Raw genomic sequence first — 21,200 nt, forward strand, 5'->3', positions numbered from 1 at the left:
TCCTCGGGGCACGGCACCTTAGGGATAGGGGGTCCTCTGGGTACAACGCCTCGAGGACGGGGGCTAGGTTAAGGGGGGGATCCTCGGGGACGGGTGGGGGTTCTTCGGGGTAGGACGCCTCAAGGACGAGGGGTGAGGAAAGATAGGGGTTTCTCGGGGACGGGGGGTGGAGAGTGGGTCGTTGGGGCATCGTGCTTGCTAGGCTGCTTACTCTCTTCTTTATTCATTCAGCATTCAGGTATGGGAGAAAGCCTTTAGGCTTTAGCAACATGGCAGTCATCTATGCTAAGAAACAAAAACAAATCCTTTGACATCTTTGCTAAAAAATCATTTATGCCCTCTTTATTTTTATTAAATACATGATGAAACTCTTAACACTTTATCGTATTCCCTCTTTATTTTTATTCACACCGAAAAACTGTTTTGAAAAACACTGACTATACCGAATCGAAGTAGAAAAATCGAACCGAACCGATCTAGTTTGGTATAAACTATGGTGCACACTTTTCTAAAATCGAAGAACCGAATCGAAATTTGATTAAACCGAACGAAGAACCAAAAGCCCACACCTAGAAAAAAGTTGAGGAGTCTGGTGAGGAGCTGTCCTTTCTAAACAGGAAAGAAAAGAAGACGGCAAAAGAAAGCCCGTAGGGAATCGAAGAAAGAAGCCAGAGAAGAAAAAAACATTTGCGCAACAACAACGAGATGGGCAAAGTCTTTTTGTTTGGGGAGAGGATGGTGAACAACCTGCCATTTTAGCTATTAGAATAAATGGAGGTAGACTCTGTTTTTGTCTAAAATATTGTGAAATGTATGTTTGTGTTTCTGATGGAATTTTGAAGTGTGTGAAGAAGGTTGTGCAACAACTTTTTTTTTTTGTGTGTGTAAGAAATGAGGACCTCAATATGAAATTTGACAATTTATGATTAGAGAATGTATTCTCTAACCATCAATCTTATAAACAATAATAGGGCATTGTTGATTTATTTCTTTATATATTTTAGCAATGGAAATAAAGAACTTTTTTAATAGAGTATATATTCTGAATTATTCATTAACAATGTATTATTCTCGTTAAATAGATATTAAAGTTGATAAGTTCCATCATGTATCCTCATTTCAAATAAAAAGATAATGATATGCTCAAATAATATAATCATACAATTGATTCAAAAGAAAAAAAAAACCTGACACCTATCTATTAATCCTCGCGCGAAGCACGGATACAATCCTAAAGAAAAGAAATATGAATTTTTTTATACCACATTGTATCTTCTAAATCTCTCATTCAAATAAATTATATAAAACCAAAAAAAAAAATACTATTTAATAACAAATATACGGACCTTGCATGTTGATGAAATTTTTTAAAGAAAATAATCTAGAAATAGTGTTTCAGAGATAATCATCTTTATTAGATTATGTGCTTTGATTTTGTGTTTCATGAAAATTTTGCCCCCACAAAGAAACAAAATATGCAAAGGTAAACCAACAAAAACATATGAATCAGAAAATACAGTTTTCCTTGAAAATTATGTACTTCATGAAGATCAGTATAATAATAATTTGCTTTTCCAATAATTAATAATATACATAAACAAAATCTCATACTGAAAGAGGAATAAAGAAATGTAGGAAGATGACGATTTACAAATACGAATAAATACGAATGGAGGTTGATGAAAAACTATCAAAATGAAATGATCATTTTTGTCAAATTCAAACTTGAAATGAAATGATCTCTCAATAAAATGTAAGATATATGTGTCCCAATCTCTTGGATATACTAAAAGAAAAAGAACATTGAGGCATAAAGTTCTATCTAGTCCTACTAGAAAATACAGTTCTCTGTAAAAATAAAATCTTATAGGATACACAATATCCCTATGAGAATCAGCTTTGTTAGGCTGAATATGTGTCTTGAAGAAGTTTGAGCCATATTCTCCACTTCTCAATCACTACAATTTCTTCTAAATTTTACTAACCAGACTTGATTGCTTCTACATTGACTGTTACCCTGCTGTTTTCTGCAAAACTAAAGAGAACGTGAACCAGTCTCGTGGAGGAGTATTCCTTCCCCACCCAATCTCATACCAGAAACATATTCTTTTCCCATCTTCTAGCTTTAACTGTATTGGTTTTTCTTTCCTACTCCGACGAAATGCTTCTTATAGTATGACAGGACCAAGAAATAAGCATGCATCATAGTTGGAAACCTCCTGTATTGTATTCCAAGTACTTGCCAAATATGTGACTAATGATATGATTAATCACATGGGCATTATACTAGGAAGATTGGCCTAACAGGACACTATGTGTTTTGTATCTGGTACACTTCCAGATTGGATAAGCTACTAACCAGGTTTTGTGGGGGAGCAGCAATCATCTTCCACAGTGTATTGCTGCAAAGTTAAAGAACATGATACACGGTCCATCAGACAAATGCTGAATAAATAGAAATAATAATGATTAAGCACGTTTTAAATGGACTTGAATGACGGAATCATGTCGACCCACAAGGCATGACCAGTTCACGCTGACATTGCATAAGCCAAGACCACTTCGAGACAAGCACCAGTAAGTTTCTTTTTATTTGTCAAGCTGAATTATATCCCTTAGATAAAGAAGATCCCAATACTGCAGTACATAGTAGACATTATCTTACTTTTTGCATGTAACAGCTAAGTTTTGGAAAAGCCCCTAGTCTAACAATAAGGGTGGCTAAAACATTTAGAGTATGCTATAAAATAACCATAATATTCTATATTCATTAAGTCTGTCAAAGGTTTTCCGATGGAGAGATTTACTTCAGGCTCCAACTAGAAAGGCAACTTGGTATGTTCCACCTGCAATAATTCACAGAGACTGACCTCACAGACTGACAGTCCAAGCTTTACAAGAGTAACAGACAGACAAGAGCATTCAGTTAGGTGAATTCAGTACCTCCATCTTGGCTCATATCCTCCACTTGTTGGAGCAACAAGAACAGTCTGCCGAGCCCCAGGGTTCACAAGATCTTTTTCAACACCATTTCGCAAATAACACAAGCAAAGGATTATAGTATCACTCAGCTTTTAGCTAACCAATCTGCATGAGAGAATGAGTTAATCGAAATCTTTGAAATCAAGTTTTACCGAGGTAACATAATACATACCACATCTCATGAATTCCTTTTGCTGTATTATCACTTCAGGCACTCTTCCATGGTTCAATACCTCCTCCTACACAACATTAAAGGAAAGGTGTCATTCCTATACCACAGCCCCAAGAGCATCTAAGTTCAAAATATAGTCTATTCTTTAAGGCATTAACCAAGAGTCTATAAGAAAAATCAGCCTGGTAATATAAATCCAGCTTTACAGAAAATGTAAATACTTTACAAGAGATCTCCAAATTACTGGTGTGGCTATCAAAATCATGAGCATCAACATGCTTCCAGATTCCAAGTTACAGTATCAGGGCCTACAAATTTTATATCTCCAGTGCTTTCACCAGATATCTATCAGTTCAACTCATGTCACCGGTAAATTTTACAGTTGAGAATTACAGTAAACAGACAGTCAGATGGAGTAAATTCGAGAATCACTTCAGGATATCAGAAAATGCATGACACAATCACCAGACACTAACTTTTTTAACACCAATGCATAACAAGGAAGCATTACCAAAATGAAGTTTCAAATTTTTTATGTATTGACCTTTTTCAATGTAGTAATGACACTGCATACAGACCAAACAGCGACAAACTTCTAAGCTCATAAATGATGTCATTCTTAAACCAACACCTATGACTAAAAAATTTGCTCATACGTAATCTATAGAGAATAGAATCAACAGCATCAGTGAGACAACCTAGTTTAGTATTGTGTCTATTGGCAATTCTTTTAATCTTGGTTTCATAAGCTCCCTCTAAAGCACATTTGTTTACTTATACAGAACATGATCCCCCCAAACCCCCAAATTCTATAAACAGTGACCACTCATTTAGGACAAAATCAGCTGACCCCAAAGAGGGGAAAAAGTAAAAAACGTTGTAAAGAAAACAAATGGCTAAAACAAGTTGCATGATAGAAGAGCAGTATATTTGAAAACATTTGTTAGTTATTTGGAGTTTGGATGGTACCTTTAGGGAATCAATTCACTCTTAAGATCATATGATCATCTTACAGTTTCCGAGCGAGAGTAAGGTCAGATTCTTGATTGAACTCAACTACAGAACTTCGCCATAGACAGAATAAGCTGTCAAGTCAAATCATCTCAACCAACTGAAACAGCCACCTCCAGGATTTCATCTGAGCTGGATGAGCCAAAATCAACGCTAGTAGACCTGCCTGTGTGCACATTGCTGATGTTTACCTGATGAACTATCTCATCAATCAATTCTGCATATGCTTCCCTTGAAAGGATTCCAGAAGTTGAAACATCAGTCAATAGAGTAAAGAGTGAAGCAGAATGGCGGGATTTATACAGGAGATTCTTCATAAACCTCAGACTTAAATGGTCAACTTCAACGCTAGCATTAACCATTTCAAGTAAGATCTCTTCAACCATGCTAAAATCACTTCTTTTACAGAAATCCGAGAGAATCAGATTATAGGTCTGTTTACTTGGGGCTAGACCAACCTCCTTCATTTGGCGGAACAAAGCATAAGCTTCTCTAACTTCACCACCAGTAAGAAGTCCACTAATCGCAATAGTGTAAGAAACATCATCTAGTTGGGACTTCCCTGAAGCGGCTTTCCTGATTAAACTAATAGCTTTGTGAAACTTACCAGATTTTATCAGCCCATTTATTATCACAGTAATTATGTGAGAATCAAGCCCAACGTGACTTCTAACAAGTCCATGGTACACCTTGACTGCCTCGGCTATCCTACCTGACCTGCATAATCCAGTCAATAATCCGGCAAAGGTATACTTATCTGCTTCAAAACCTCTATCTATCATGTCATTGTAAAATTCAATGGCACCAGCAGGATAACCAGCTTTACAGAAATAGCTAAGGAAAGAGTTACAAGCAACTAAATCAGGTTGGATCTTGAAGCCAGTTATGAGCAAAGGTAGTTCAACGAATTGCTTAGAGAGGCAAACGGTTGTAATCAAAGAACAAAGAGTATAAGAATCAGGTGATAGTCTTTGCTCCCGCAAAAGAAAGAAAGCATTAATTGCATCTTCATACCTCCCCATTTTAGAGAGGCAGTGTATTAACACATTACAAAGAACCAAATCAGGGGAGCATCCTTTTGATTCCATGGTATTCAAGATCCCAAATGCCTTGCTTGGCATCTGGGACTCAAAAAATCCCTTGATCAATGATGTGCAAGTTACAACGTTTGGTGAATACCCACTCTCTACCATCTTCTTAAGTAAATGGCTCGCAGCATCCATGTTCCCAGCTTTACAGTGAACATCAATTAATATACTCCAAATTCTCTCACATATAGGAACACCCAAAACTATCATCAGACCCAATATCTGTATTGCCTCTGCTATGCAACCTCCTTTACAATAACAATGCAAAATCACAAAAAATGTTTCCTCATTAGGATAATACCTTTTCCTCAACATTACTGTAAGTACATCCTGAAGATTAACCAAATCATTGAGCTTACACAAGTTACACACAGCAATGCTATACGACAAAAAATTTGGAACCTCGGTTTCTTTCAAAACTCTAAGTGCCACTTCGACACGCTCAATCTTGAACAATACATCCATTACAATATTCCTAGAAAAAGTATTTGGTGTATAACCATATCTAAGTATTTCCTCAAATGCCTCGAAAACTCTATCATACATTCCACCAAACCAGTAAATTCTCAATAAAAACAACAAAGTTTGTGGCTTTATTACACAACCAACCTCCTCTAATCCCTTAATAATCCCTTTCACTGTTCTATACCTCTTCATCAACCGAGACACGATACTAACTATAAGGGTCAATGTGCCCCTATCATGAAAGTAATTGGGTTGCCTTGCACACCACAAGAAAAAAGAAAAAGCAAGAATGTCAGAATGGCAATTTGATATAGTTGTATGTACAATTGTAGGGGTTAATATGATTCTGGAATTTTCAGGAATTTTCTGGTAATGGCTACAAGAAAAAGAACCTTGTGGGGTATCAGCAAAACATTGAATCTGTGAGCATAGACTTCGAAATGAGGCCAAAGATTCCATTTTGAGCAATCGATGTGAAGCAATTCTTCCAATGGAGAACCATTTCCATAACATTTCCAGTATATAATACCAAGAAATCTAAAAAAGAACAGCATACAAAGAGAATAAGAGAGAGACTCAGCAGAAACTTTTTATACATTGATGAGTTTTTCTTTTGAAGATGGAGCTTGGAAGTTGGTCATGTGCTGGTAAAACCCTGCAGACCAACAAAACCCTAGAAGACGATTGACCCGACTGAATCCAAAACCCGGATCCGACTTGAAAATGTTGGTTTGGGGAAAATTTGTCTTATCAAGAGTAGTTAGATTCAATATATTATATATATTATGAGCATGTTTTAGTTTATATAGTGAATATATAATTGATATTTTTTTTAAATTTATTATAAGTATCATATGTGATTTCAAATATTTAAGTGTTATTTAAATTATTTGTGTTATATTTGTTTTGAAATGAAAACTATAGAATTTATCATTAATGTGTAATATTGAATTTTGAATTGTATTGCAATTAATTGTTTATATTTAATATGATTTTAATAACTTTTTAAAATATCACATCTTCTTATTCGATTAATCACAATTGTCATCGTCGAACTATCAAGAACTCCAATATACTTAAATATAAACCATCATGCAATCCACGAAATAGCGGGAATTCTTCAAATCTTCAATCACTGTCGACATCAACATAAATTTAAAGTTACCTCATGATAGAATCAAATCAGGACTGAGGTGCGGAAAAAAAAAAGAACACGAAGAAAGATTTTAAAAATAATTCCAGTCGCAGACTCATAGAATACATATAATCAACAGCTCTCTTTGAATTGTTATATGCAACATGCACAATTATATTCATATCCCAAATTTCATCATCCGTATCAAAGAAGTTGGCTATACTAGAAATGAGTCATTATAGAAAAGAGATTTTTCAGTCAGATGTAAACATAAACGAAGTTTTAACCTAGAACTAAAATAAAAATTAATCGTAAAAGAAAAAAATGAAGACTAGACATCCCCCACCTCCTACCTTCCACCAACCTATCCCTAAAAAATTTTTTGTCTTTCAAAGACAATAAAAAATCTATTTTTTCAAAAAAAAAAATTACCCCCTTCCCGGCCCTCCCCCCCCCCCCCCCCGCCCCATTAACCGACCCTTAAATTTTTTTGTTTTCCAAAAACAAAAAAGAAATTGTTTCATTTTTCACTTATATGGGTTGAATATAATTTTTTATTTTAACCTATTTTATTCATATTTTAATTTTAAGTATTAATACGAAAATCACACCACCAATATTTGTTTGTCTTATTGTTTTAATCAATTTATTAAAAAAAAATTTACATAGATAGATGTGCTCAAATTTGATAATTTTATAGCATTAAAGATTATTAAATTAATTATTTGTTGGAATTACTTGTTTTATAAGGAGACAATAATAGAATTTAGAGAGAATTTTTTAAGTTCTATTTTTAGTAAAGGAAACATAGTAACGTATGATCTTTAAATAGCTAACAATAATTTTGTCTATCTTAGCGTGTTAAATCACTTCACTATATTTTTCATTACTCTACAATTATGTAATTATCCTCCCATGTGCTAGCATAGGAATGATGTTTGCAATAACAAGTCTTGTAAATTCAATTGTGTCATTTACGCTCATAAGAAATTTGTTGACGTTATATAGCTTCTTATGTCATTATTACTATCTTAAAGTTATTATTATCATGCCTTCTATTATTAATCTGTATTTTAAATATAATAAATGATCATGATCATCAAAATAAAAATCTAAAAGAATAAAGAAACTAAGTGAGACAATATGTATATTGATGGGTGGCAGCCAAGACAAATGCTTAGCATGGGTCGATTCCAATTGATATAGAAGGGTGGGAGTTCAGGACCGAAATCTTAGCATTGGTCGATATCAATATGTGTAATTATGAGAACATCATTCCATGGAGTAAAATGGCTAGCATGGGTTATCCTCTTCTCCCGCTGATCAGCTGGTCATTTGTATCATATGTCTTATAAAAGATTATAACACACATAATTTTTTAAAAAAAAAGTGTAACATACACGATTCCACAAGTATAAGCAAATGTGATCTCTAATCCTTGTCTATTTGTATTTGGTTTCACTTGAGCTCTCATTTTACATATGGTTGTATTATGTCATACATTTTCAGTACATTCTTTCGTACTGACGTCCGTTATTGGGAACGCTGCATTTCATGCCGCAAGTATGGTTGCTCAACTAGTAGATCTCCGATAGAAACACATGATACTCATCGGTTGTTGGTGATCTCCAGATTAATTTATTGTTTTATCGAGTCTTTACTAAGCATATTTTGATAGCTGTACAATCATTGATTCTAGTAGAGACTATGTAGACATTGTAAAGCCATCATATACATTCATAGTTTTACTTGTTACATGTATCAATTCAACTAGTCAACATATGTTGTATATGTAGCTTCTAATTAAATCTATCTGCATAGTAGTTCATTTTCTCATCATATGTCACTTGTAAAGTATGTGCTCATATGTTACTTGTCCACCTCACCTAGGATTAAAGTGTGACAGTTTAACTTGAATTAAGTACGGAAAAAAACTTATTTGAATAATGATGATCAAGGGAATGACTTGAGGTTAAAATACATTTTTTCTTTTTTTTTTAAACACACTTTTAGAAAGATCTAGACTAGGATAGTAAAGTATATATTTATTTCTCTATCATATTCAGGTTCAATTTATAGTGGTTCTTGAAATTTTGTTTCATAAATTGAACTCAGCCTCATGCCCTTTTTTTTCCCCTTCATTATCTCATATTGAACTGTTATATCTGAAAATAAAAGCCCCCAAATTATGTTTTATAAATATCCAAACAAAAAAAAAAATCTTCCTCATTCAGGAGAACCCAATGGCATAAAGGAAAATACAAAGATTTAATTATGTGTTGGGAGACATGCCACGTGGCATAAGTTTTTTGGTGATTTTTTTTTTGGTGAAAAGTATATTCCAATATGTCTGGAACACTTTTTGATTTTGCTTGGTTGCTATTTTTCATTTCTTTAAAGTCACCATCATCATATTTTGGTTATATGTGTTCCTTATTTTAAACAGGGAAAAAATAAAAATATATTTACGAATTATTATAATGATATTAAATACCATTTATCATATTTTTGGGATATTATGTGTCTGTCATTCAAAAATTAAAATATATATACCTTTTATACTAACGGATATACACGTGTCATAATCTTAGCTATTGACCTGTTATTTATTAAATATCGAATTGACAAATAAAATTGTGTCACCTATACCTATTTAGTCTTCTGTTAAAGTGAATGGCATATATACTCTAGTTTTTTGACGTATATCTATTCTTTTTTCCTTTTAAAAATAGTTTTTCACTTCAAAAAAGCTTAATCTTAGTTATCTGTTTTATTCTTAATATTGATTACTCTATCACCTAACTCACTTTCTAAGATAAAAGAATATACATTAATTGATTCAAGAATTCTGATAAAGTACTTATATTAATCCTTTTTTTTTTCTAAATTTTTTTATAAAATTTAACGTGAACAAGTAAAAGGAAATGAAAGAAAAACTGTGTCATGAGAAAACTTCCAAGCAATAATATGGAATTGATATGTGTGCCATGCCATAAAGTGGCCCATACATAAACAACTCAACTTGCATATTAGAAGGGTAAATTTGGAATTTCCTTAAAATATCACCAATGTATTTTTCCCTCCTAATTAGTCAAAATCATAGTTAACCATCTTGCAAAAAGACTTGCACCATTATTGATCATACCACTCTAATATTGTCCACATATAATTCTTCTAATTATTTTTCTCTATTCATTCATATTTTCATATATACTAAAAATATTTTTCCTTTACATAACTCAACAGCCAATTTTCCATTTTGATGTCACAAATTCTTTGAACTTTTTCAGTTCTTCTAAAACATAGGTATGCAATTTTTTTTTGATCATATATTTAGTCTTTAATTAGTTGTATGTTTTTTCCCCCTTATTATTATATATATTCTATGAATCTTGATATTTAAGTTGCAGGTTATGTTGGATTATTATTCTGTTTGTTATGATACTCATTTGTTGTATATATAAATTCTTTTCATAGTATGCAAATTTTGCTATTCTTTTTTCTAAGTTTAATGTGTAGCTGTGTGTTCTCAGTTCATGTTTGATCTTGAAAATGTTAAAAGTTATAATTCATATTACAATTAAGTCTTTTCCGTAACGGTCATTCTCTATAACAATATTTTACGATAATAGTCAAAAGTTTCTTTTAACCCCTATGTTTTCATTTTTATTCTGTTTAAAAGAAAGTATATATTTTCTTTTTGACAAATCTTTGCACACATTTTTTTTTGAGACTGCAAAATTAAGTTATCTATCATTAATTTAAGACCACAAGACATGTCAAGTCAAAATTAGATGAACAAATTGAAATAGAAGGAGTATTTTATATTCTTTCAATATTTTTTTATAGCAATTTAACAAATTCAGACAAACGACATCGATACAGAGAGATTTGACTATAGTTATCCTTTTCTTTTCTTGTTATAACAGGGGACTTTTTAAGGACTTGAAGAAGAAAGATGAGTTCAACCATGAAGGGGTTGTTGCTAAAGCCCAATACAAATAATATGTACATGACAAAATTACTAAAACACAAGTATGCAGAAGAGCAATTTCTAGCAAAGTACTCTTCTTTTGGCATTCATATGAATTGTTCAAAATGGAGTAGTAAAGTCATTAGATGTCATCAACAAGAACCTAATGGCTTTTCAAATTCCCCAGTAACTCCAATAAGAAAGCAAACCCCTCCACCTCAGGCAATTTTGAGTCCTGTTTCAGAAACTACATCAACTGCAAAAAAGGTACTCTTTCTTGGCCTTATACATGAAGTTTTGGATTCAATCATATTTTAAGCGGTTAGCTTATCTAGTACTCTTTCGGTTTCCTAAAAAGTGATCTAGTTTAACTTGATACATAGTTTAAGAAAATAAAGAAGATTTCTGAATTTTGTGATTTTAAATTAAAATTTTGTCAAATGTACAAAATTGTTCTTTAATATTGTGATTTTAACCATGTCACGTGAAAAGTTAAAAGTCAAATTTTACTTTTTATGTCATCAATTACTTTCTTAATAGGTATGCCAATTTAAAAGTGGACTAGTAATTAGCGACCAAGGGAGTAATTGATAATGTCTAAAAAAATATTTTATTACTCCCTCCGTCCACTATTGTTTATCATGATTTTTATTTATATTATCAAACTATAATAACTTTAACTAACATTTGAAAATGTATTTTTTAATCATATTGATATACAAAAAATTGCAATTTATAGTACTTTTCATATAGTTTTTGAATATCTAATTTTTTTGTTTAAAATATCGAATTAATATAATCTAATTTAACTTTAAAAATTAGTCAAATTAACTTTTGAAAAGCGCGACATGACAAATAAAAGTGAACGAAAAAAATACATATACAAGTGGTTAATCGGATCATGTTTTAATCCAGCTTTCGCCCATTTATTTTATACAAAAGTAAATTCATTTGCCTATGATATTCTTACCACACCAGTATCGAAATAAAATTTATTGCAAAAATTTAGAGGTGTTAGTTAATGATTAGCAACCAAGTGCAGTCGAATGAAAAAATTTGACTTCCAACAGAATGATAGTCTACACGTGCTCTGCTGAATTTATTATTCAGTAAACTAAAACTTGACACCTATATATAATACTACTGACACGTTTTGCCTGTATTTATATAAATTTTGTTATATTTCAATCTTTTTTCTGCAATGGTTATCAAGATTTCTCTTTGAATTCTATCAGAAAAAACACTGTTTTTGGTTCATAAGTAATCATGCAGGTCACGATTTGATCAATTGGTCTTGTCTCTTTCATATCTTATTTTGTCTGGAGATCTATTAATCTGAATTTGCATCGTATAGGCCTTTTAATTTGTTACTCCTAATAATAGGAAAAATTTCAAAATATGTAACTTATAGGGGACTTTTATAATTGTGTTAGTTGAATTTCAATTAGTTTAAAATTTTCTGTTTTGTGTACAGAGAGTTTATACTTTTGGAAAAGGAAGAAGTGAAGGAAACAAGGGCATGAAGTCCTTGGTAAGTTTTTTTTTTTAAAAATCTTTTTTATATATACTATGAGTGTAGTTTAACCTGTAGTAGCCTTAATTTCACTTATTAAAAATCAGGGGAGCTAGTAAAACCACCTTTATTGTTTATACTTGATGTTAAACGTTTTTAGCGAAAATTCTAGCTCTGCCACTCATAACGTTTGGTGATGTTGTTTTTTTTAGGTGGCCTGAAAGTGTAAATCTTTTATATGAACTTGTATGTTTTGATAGTTTGAAGAATGAGCTCATTGTGCACATTTGTATATGTGTTGTAGTTGGGAGGTAAAGGAGCAAACCTTGCTGAAATGGCAAGCATTGGATTGTCCGTGCCGCCGGGGCTTACTATATCAACAGAAGCATGCCAGGAGTATCAGATTGCTAAAAAGCTTCCACAAGGATTGTGGGAGGAGATACTACAAGGATTGGAAGTTGTGGAGAAAGATATGGGGGCTTTCCTTGGGAACCCCTCCAAGCCCCTCCTTCTTTCGGTTCGATCTGGTGCTGCTGTAAGTCTGTACTACTAGCTAATATCTCAGTACTTTTTATAAGAAGTTATTTTCAGAATAGTCACCCAATTTATGCATTTTGTGATATATCGATAATTGTCGAGCTAGTTTGTTGAAAATCATATAAGTGATGCATATTTTGAGTTCTCAAGAGGCACCTCTTTAGTGAAGCTGTCTATAGTCTAAACATCTTTTGCACAAAATGCAGTAAGAAATCTCTTGATTGATTGTAAATAGTTTTAATCTTTCTAGTTGGCCAATTTGTGAATGATTGTAAGTTCAAGCTACGTTGTTAGATTACTATAACGGTAGTGGATCGAGTACATGGTCTCCTTATATGATATTCGACAGTCCTCATCTCTTGAATTAGCTTTTTGGGATTGAATTAGGTCTATTTGACGATGATTATGTAGTTCAGTTAATTTTTATATCATACTAATGCTGAGTTTTCTTGATCTATGTATAGATTTCTATGCCTGGGATGATGGATACTGTCTTGAACCTTGGACTCAATGATGAAGTGGTTACTGGTTTGGCTGCCAAAAGTGGAGAGAGGTTTGCTTATGACTCGTACAGACGATTTCTTGACATGTTTGGTGATGTGGTGAGTATATACTCATTAATGTTTTTTTTTTCTCTTTCTAATTTTTCAAATTTTCCTACATATCTTGAAAATGAAACAGAATGCTGGTTAAAGTCTTGTCGTAGATTTTATCTCCTGTGGTTCTAACAGTGGTCTGTTTGAAGGTAATGGGCATCTCACATTCATTATTTGCGGAGAAGTTAGAGAAGTTGAAGGATGCCAAAGGAGTGAAGCTTGACACCGAGCTCACAGCATCTGATCTTAAACAGCTGGTGGAGCAGTACAAAAATGTCTACGTTGAAGCTAAGGGTGAAAAGTTTCCTTCAGGTAATGTAATCTTTCACTGATGGCCTGCATCCGAAGAAGGTCACGAAACCTTGCTCTGTCAACTTTTTGGTTTTAACCACATTCCAAAGGTTATGAGTATTAAATTAACTTTGTGGATATATATGGCTCTGTATACAGATCCCAAAAGACAGTTGGAGTTGGCTATCAAAGCAGTTTTTGATTCTTGGGACAGTCCAAGAGCCAACAAATATCGGAGCATTAATCAGATAACAGGACTTAAAGGAACTGCAGTAAACATTCAATGCATGGTGTTCGGGAACATGGGTAACACTTCAGGAACAGGTGTTCTCTTTACTAGGAATCCGAGCACTGGCGAGAAGAAGCTCTATGGAGAGTTTCTAATCAATGCTCAGGTCTAGTATAAGCTACTTTGGTTCATTTTATGGTGCATTTGAGTTTTAAGATTTTCTCATTGTTTTTGTCAAGAAAAGCTGATAAAACTGCATTAGTCAGGGAGAGGATGTTGTCGCTGGAATTAGAACACCTCAGGACTTGGAAACAATGAAGGAGTGTATGCCTGAAGCATACAAGGAGCTTGTTGAGAACTGTGAGATTTTAGAGCGACATTATAAAGATATGATGGTAAACCTCTGGCATTATACTGGACTAAAGCTTGTTTGTTTGTTTCACCTTCCCGTTTTCAGATTGGTTTACAAATTTATACATCTCCAATAAATAGAAAAATCAGACCATTATTATGAATCTTTCTGTTTATGTCTTTGACGAATGGCAGGATATCGAATTCACTGTTCAAGAAAATAGACTGTGGATGCTACAATGCCGAACAGGGAAGCGTACGGGTAAAGGAGCTGTAAAGATAGCACTTGACATGGCGAATGAGGGACTTGTTGACAAGCATGCAGCTGTAAAGATGGTGGAGCCACAGCATTTAGACCAACTTCTTCACCCCCAGGTCCAGATATCTTTTTTGAATGTTGCATGATGTATGATGTAGCACTGAGGTAGTAATTATTGGAAATGTAAAGATAAATACTTATTTTGTTCTTTTTCTTGTGTCATAGTTTGAAAATCCATTGGCTTATAAAGACAAGGTGATTGCTAAGGGCCTTCCTGCTTCTCCAGGGGCAGCAGTGGGACAGGTCGTGTTCAGCGCTGAAGATGCTGAAGAATGGCATGCACAAGGGAAGAGTGTTATTTTGGTATTTTCCTCACCTCATCCTATATCTACTAATAATGGTGATAGGTATGCTACCGCACTATGGTATCTTTGTTTACGTGCATTATCCTTTCTTTATTTTCTGTTGTATTGTTCCCATGGATGGAGGGGAGTGTTTCTGAGTAAGACATTGCTTATTGAAATCTTTTTATCAACCATTTATGGATACAATGTCAGTGTTTCATCTTCTTAGAGTTTATTCAAAGTTCTTGGATGTTGGTTGGAAATCTTAGAAGCAGCACCACAACATTCTTGCCTTGTAATTAACAGTTTGTCTATTCTTAAAATTAATTTTTTCCATTATGGCATATAAAGGTGAGAACTGAAACAAGTCCAGAGGATGTTGGAGGCATGAATGCTGCTGCTGGGATCTTAACCGCAAGAGGTGGCATGACATCTCATGCAGCTGTTGTAGCCCGTGGATGGGGTAAATGTTGCGTGTCCGGATGTGCTGATATTCGTGTTAATGAGTCGGATAAGGTATGACTATACTCAAAATGAAACACAATTGTTGACATTAAGGAACTTGGAAGAATTCATTTGACCAGTTTAATGCAGGTTCTCATCATTGAAGACAAAGTGATTCATGAAGGAGAGTGGATTTCATTGAACGGATCAACAGGTGAAGTAATCTTGGGAAAGCAACCACTATCACCTCCAGCTATGACTGGTGATTTGGAGATCTTCATGGCTTTGGCTGATAAGATCAGGCGCATCAAGGTGCCGCAGGATATACAGTAGTATTATGTTGCATAAGTAAAGTTTTATACTTTAAACTGATCATGAATATTGCCGAATGCCGATGGATTAGGTTATGGCAAATGCCGACACACCAGAAGATGCACTAGCAGCAAGGAACAATGGTGCTGAAGGGATTGGTCTATGCAGGACAGAACACATGGTGCTTTTTTCTTTTTTTACTACGTACTGTCTTGTTGTAATACATCTTGCAACATATTACAACAGTACTGTCTCAAGAGAAGTGCCGCATCTTTTAATTATGAAATTCATTTTTATTCGATGTGAGCTGATGCACATTTCTCTTTCAGTTCTTTGCATCAGATGAAAGGATAAAAGCTGTGAGAAGGATGATAATGGCAGTTACTCTTGAGCAGAGGAAGGAAGCGCTCGACTCATTGTTGCCTTACCAGAGATCTGACTTTGAAGGCATTTTCCGTGCAATGGATGGTAACTTCAATAGCAACTAACATTATTACCTTTTCATACTGAGCGTCTATGTTGCACAGACTCTCAAAAAATGCAGCCACCCTCGTGTCAGATCCTCTAAATATGCACTAGTTTTGAAGGACGCGATGATAAAACTTCATTTCAATGTTCATAAGAACACAACCATAACTGCGATTTAGATTGTGCTAGTGGAAAGTTGACATAAACTCCCAAAGTCAATATGACAGATGTTCTAAGTTTCCTATTTTTTCAGGTCTTCCGGTGACAATTCGACTGTTAGACCCACCACTTCATGAATTTTTGCCAGAAGGGAACCTGGAAGAGATTGTGAGTGAACTAACAACACATACAGGCATGCGCGAGGAAGATGTCTATTCTAGGATTGAGAAATTGTCAGAAGTCAATCCCATGCTCGGATTTCGAGGCTGCAGGTTTGAATATTTCTTGTATCACAAACAATTGATCAACTTTTACTGCATTATGTTGTAAGGACTAAGGGATGCTGTATAAAAGAGAGAAATTTTTAGTAAGTTCCCAGTTTCTTGAGAGATAGATCCTTAAAATATATATATTTCAGAGGTGCATATGTTATATACAGGATCCACTATCAATGTATAACGTGGTCTTGGTAGTGCTTATCTGAATTCTGATTTGAGCAATGCAGTATTTCTTTTCGTCTCACAATCCGGAACCAGACTTTCTTATAATGGTCTGCTTATTCTCGGAGAGTAATCTCTGTGTTTTATCTTTTACAGGCTCGGTATATCCTACCCGGAACTGACAGAAATGCAGGCTCGTGCGATCTTTCAAGCTGCTATAACTATGAACAACCAGGGTATTTCAGTATTTCCAGAGATAATGGTTCCCCTTGTTGGAACACCTCAGGTATGTTTTCTTGTGGTTTGTATAAAATAAGTTCCCCTATTCTTACATCTTGAATATTATCAATGTATCAAGAATGAAGATATATAACCACCCTTTTCGTTTTATGAATTGTATACAAAGGGGTTTGATGAGTAACAGTGCATCTTTAATTTACAGGAATTAGGTCATCAAGTTGATTTAATCCGTGATGTTGCCAAAAAGGTTTTCGCGGAGATGGGTACCTCGTTGAATTATAAGGTGGGAACCATGATAGAGATTCCTAGAGCTGCTTTGATTGCAGATGAGGTATGTCTTTTGAAGCAACTTATTAACGATAGTTACAAAGAGTTAAGACTATGCATGATCTTACTTAACTAGTGAAACATTTTCAATCACGTAAGGCATACATTTTATTATATTGATTTGCTTATGCTCGATATTTGACTGGAAATCGGTGATAGATTGCTAAAGAAGCAGAGTTCTTTTCCTTCGGAACCAATGACCTCACACAAATGACATTTGGATATAGTAGAGACGATGTAGGCAAGTTCCTTCCTATATACCTCGCGAAAGGCATCCTCCAACACGATCCATTCGAGGTTAGCTTGACATATCTCAAACTACTATATATCCATGTGAAATGCTGGAAACTAGCATGTTGATGGTTAAAGATTTAATATCTCTCAGGTTCTTGATCAAAAGGGTGTTGGCCAGCTCATCAAGATGGCTACGGAAAAAGGTCGGGCTGCAAGGCCAAACTTGAAGGTCAGTTATGACTTTGAATAAGAGATTTAACTTATATACACAGACAGTGTAAATAACTTTTTATACTAGGAGTAACATTTTTCATTATTTAACTCGTATACAATGACGCTGACATATAAACAGGTTGGAATTTGTGGAGAACATGGTGGGGAGCCTTCTTCAGTTGCATTTTTTGCTGAGGCTGGATTGGACTATGTTTCTTGCTCTCCATTCAGGTCTTTGAACTTTCAAACAAAAAAAAAAACATTGTGTTTGGTGATTTAATTATATTAATCGACGATTGGCTAATGATTTTTGTATAATTTATAACAGGGTGCCTATTGCAAGGCTAGCTGCAGCACAAGTTGTAGTTTGAAGGCAAAGGTTCAAGGAATTGAAGAAGCAAAGATCAAGTTGATTTTTAGCAGATGTAAATAAATAAATACAATTAGTAAGAAGAAAAAGTTGTTTAGGAAAAGAAGATATATTACTCTCTTTTTCATAAACATGAAACAAGTGTTTATATGTTGATAAATAACCAAAAAAAAAGAAGGATTTGTTTCTTCTTATCACATCTTTATTCTTGTTTGTTTTACAGTTTGATACAATACAAAACACTGTAAAGCTTGTCACACCACACTGCTGGAAACAGCCTCTTTAGGGTCTATGAATTCTTACTGGAATAAGACATAAGTATCCTTAGACCGTAATTGAAAGCCAAGAGATTTACCTTAACTTTAAATTGAGCGAATAGAAATAGAATATAAATTACACTAACTCTTGTTGTGTTGTGCATAGTCTTCCTTTGGCAATAGAGTACTGGGGTGCACATGGTCGAGTTGGTTCAATTTTTTTTTTTTTTGGAATTAACTCAATTTACAATTTGTTTTGATTTTTGACCATTAAAAACTAGTACTGTTTTTGTTTTACATGTAGATGGTAAACTATCGGAAGAAAAGGGAACTATTAATACCCAACAAGCAAAGATAATAAATAAAAGTTTAATTAAGAAAATTTTTTTGTAAAATAAGATAAGAATTTTAACTTTTTTTTCTATGCTATTCTCAATATGAACTAACTATTAATACTAGTCAAACTTATAATTTCAAAAAATCATTAATAAAATTAGTTAAAATAATTATTATACAAATATAATGTACCGTTAATGTCTGTATAAAGAGAGAGCTTTGATATGCAAATATAATATTTTAACTTGATTTAATTGTATACAAATTCAAATTTTACGCAGATATACAAATACAATCATATATACATATACATAATAGTTACATATATACAATTATCTAACTTATATACATATAAATTCACCCAACTCCACTATCTGCTCTATCTTGCTCGGCTCTCGCCTCTCTCCTTTCCCTCCTAATCTCGCTTGCTACTCTAGCCTAACACAAAGAAATATACATATTAATTTTCATAGACATAGACGTCGAATTTATACAAATCGATATGATTTATACAAATCAAATGCTTTATTTGCTATGAAACACAAATAGCAAAATTGCAGATATAGAGCTATAATATGATTTATTTATATTTGCTATTCCTTAAATTTAGTCTATAGTTAATGAAAAAAAGAGACATCAGTTAATTAAAGTAGTGATAGGTAAAACTTACATAAATATACAACATCAAGAAAATATTTACTATTTATAACAATAACATTTTTTTTCATTTGATAACTTTTAATACATTTATAATACAATTTTAATACATATTACAAAGAACAATTTATTATTCACATATAATATAAGTTATATTGATGAATAATACATTTATCACATATTTTAATACACTTATAATATAATGTATGTGTCAATTTCTTACCATACAAGCATAATATATTTTAAAAAAACAAATATAATACATATATACATACTACATACAAAATTCACTTTTACTACATATTGCAGCTTTAACATAGTATTGATAAAAATGATAATAAATAAAAAAACATCGCTAAAATTAGTAATTATTTATTTAAAGGTATCATTCCAAGTAATTTTTTCATTTTCTTATTGTAATTTTAATTGAAGAAAAGAATAATACTATGATAGTATTTAAGATGCAAGTTGGCGTTATAATTAGTCTATACATCACTCGATAATTGCTGATTTGATATCATACCAATCGGTTCTTATTTGTTGGCTAATTGATTAATGCATTTAAAGATCGATATCCAGAATATTAAATCATCAAACATAATTATCCATCTAATCATATATTATTATAAGCATGAAGCTCAAAACTTAAAAGTTGAAATACCATTTTGCTCCTCTAATAAATTAAAACTAATATAATATATATATATAATCTTCTTATTCTCATTTCATAATCTTGACCTTTCAAATTTCAAAATATAAATGTAAAATAAAACAAAAATGAGTAATTATCAAGAAATTAAAGTAGATTCATGTATCTTTAAAATTAAATTTCATCTCTATCTTTTTTATATTTATTTTAACAATAATTCATGTGACTTTTCATGTTTCCATAATTTTGCTCTATAAATTTAATTTTTTCAAGAAGAACTTTTATTTACCACTCCTACAATTCTTGTATGTAGGAACTCTAAACATGTGCAATAATGTCACAATTTGAGGTGAAAGTTGTGAGATTCCCTTATGCAGTTACGAGAATAGATAAGAATTCTATTACTGAAGCATCGGAGCTTGATGTGTTAGTTTTATACTTATTTGTAGTAAGAATTATAATAAGACTTTTTTGTCTTTTCATATAGTTGAATTCTTGTTTTATTAGCAAGTTGCTCTAAATTCAAATTTGTATTTTGTATGCCCAAATGTTCAATTTCACTATAGAGACAAACAAAATGAAATGCCTAATTATCTTGCTCATGTGTACCTTTTTTTTTTCTCTTCTCCGTGCTTATAATTTTTTACATATACATTAATTTTCATCTTTAAGAATGAATGTGATAAAATAGGATGTTTACTCTTTTCTTTTCTTTTTATGAAAAAAAAAGGTGAAACATATAATATTAGATTAATGGTGGATAAGTTATACATGACAGAATTTATTTTATATAAAAATAGTAGTTATTCATAAAATATCCTGATTTTTAAAATATAAATGATAAAACTTTTTACATCTTAGTTTTAAATATTTATAGTTAACTAATTAGTTTAAAGTGTTTGTGGATAAAAATTTAATACAATACTTAAAACACATTCATTAATAAAGTTGAAAGGTTTTGTTTTCCTTCACTCAAAGTTAATCTTACACTATCTAGCATTATTCTACCAATAAAACGGAACTATCAAGAAATTTAATTTAGATAGTTGTTATTTTTCCTTTTAGCTTTGCAAACTTATTTTTTAATTACAAACAAAGTTTATTTTATTAATTTCTCATATTATTATCTCGATGCATTCACTTGGAGG

The 21,200-nt window shown here is 32.7% G+C and overlaps 2 protein-coding genes across 10 annotated transcripts; one reads left to right on the forward strand and one right to left on the reverse strand.

Moving 5' to 3' along the window:
- Nucleotides 1-1,725: 1,725 nt before the first annotated feature.
- Nucleotides 1,726-7,225, reverse strand: LOC101247460 (putative pentatricopeptide repeat-containing protein At1g16830). Of its 9 annotated transcripts, none has more exons than XM_069299396.1 (5): nt 4,124-6,921; nt 3,155-3,221; nt 2,944-3,087; nt 2,518-2,637; nt 1,726-2,402 (listed from the first exon to the last, which is right to left on the reverse strand). In XM_069299396.1, exon 1 carries the CDS (start codon nt 6,229-6,231, stop codon nt 4,258-4,260), a length of 1,974 nt encoding a protein of 657 aa, XP_069155497.1. In that variant the 5' UTR covers nt 6,232-6,921; the 3' UTR covers nt 1,726-2,402; nt 2,518-2,637; nt 2,944-3,087; nt 3,155-3,221; nt 4,124-4,257. The 9 variants fall into 9 exon arrangements, with proteins under 9 accessions (XP_069155497.1, XP_010322940.1, XP_069155505.1 ...); XM_010324638.4 differs by lacking the exon at nt 2,518-2,637 and adding an exon at nt 2,808-2,846; XM_069299404.1 differs by lacking the exon at nt 2,518-2,637 and having other exon boundaries at nt 4,124-5,974; nt 6,111-6,467.
- A 2,727-nt stretch (nt 7,226-9,952) lies between these two features.
- Nucleotides 9,953-18,350, forward strand: LOC101267346 (pyruvate, phosphate dikinase, chloroplastic). Its single transcript, XM_010324648.4, has 21 exons — nt 9,953-10,159; nt 10,783-11,093; nt 12,301-12,357; nt 12,644-12,874; nt 13,341-13,478; nt 13,622-13,784; nt 13,923-14,158; nt 14,259-14,387; nt 14,539-14,718; nt 14,828-14,965; nt 15,298-15,462; nt 15,541-15,702; nt 15,794-15,883; nt 16,032-16,170; nt 16,424-16,601; nt 16,926-17,055; nt 17,212-17,340; nt 17,496-17,633; nt 17,722-17,799; nt 17,923-18,014; nt 18,112-18,350. The coding sequence occupies exons 2-21, from the start codon at nt 10,812-10,814 to the stop codon at nt 18,152-18,154; spliced, it is 2,898 nt and encodes a 965-aa protein (XP_010322950.1). The 5' UTR covers nt 9,953-10,159; nt 10,783-10,811; the 3' UTR covers nt 18,155-18,350.
- Nucleotides 18,351-21,200: the final 2,850 nt, after the last annotated feature.

This window comes from Solanum lycopersicum, chromosome 1 (genome assembly GCF_036512215.1).
Source record: "Solanum lycopersicum chromosome 1, SLM_r2.1".
In the NCBI taxonomy this organism is placed as follows: domain Eukaryota; kingdom Viridiplantae; phylum Streptophyta; class Magnoliopsida; order Solanales; family Solanaceae; genus Solanum; species Solanum lycopersicum.

Bases quoted from the DNA above. Each gene is read 5' to 3' on its own strand.
- LOC101247460 (XM_010324605.4), bottom strand. From the start codon at position 6,231: ATGTTATGGAAATGGTTCTCCATTGGAAGAATTGCTTCACATCGATTG.
- LOC101267346 (XM_010324648.4), top strand. From the start codon at position 10,812: ATGAGTTCAACCATGAAGGGGTTGTTGCTAAAGCCCAATACAAATAAT. The intron at 13,479-13,621 runs GTGAGTATATAC...GTCTGTTTGAAG, and splicing joins TTGACATGTTTGGTGATGTG to GTAATGGGCATCTCACATTC. The intron at 15,884-16,031 runs GTGCTTTTTTCT...TTTCTCTTTCAG, and splicing joins TATGCAGGACAGAACACATG to TTCTTTGCATCAGATGAAAG.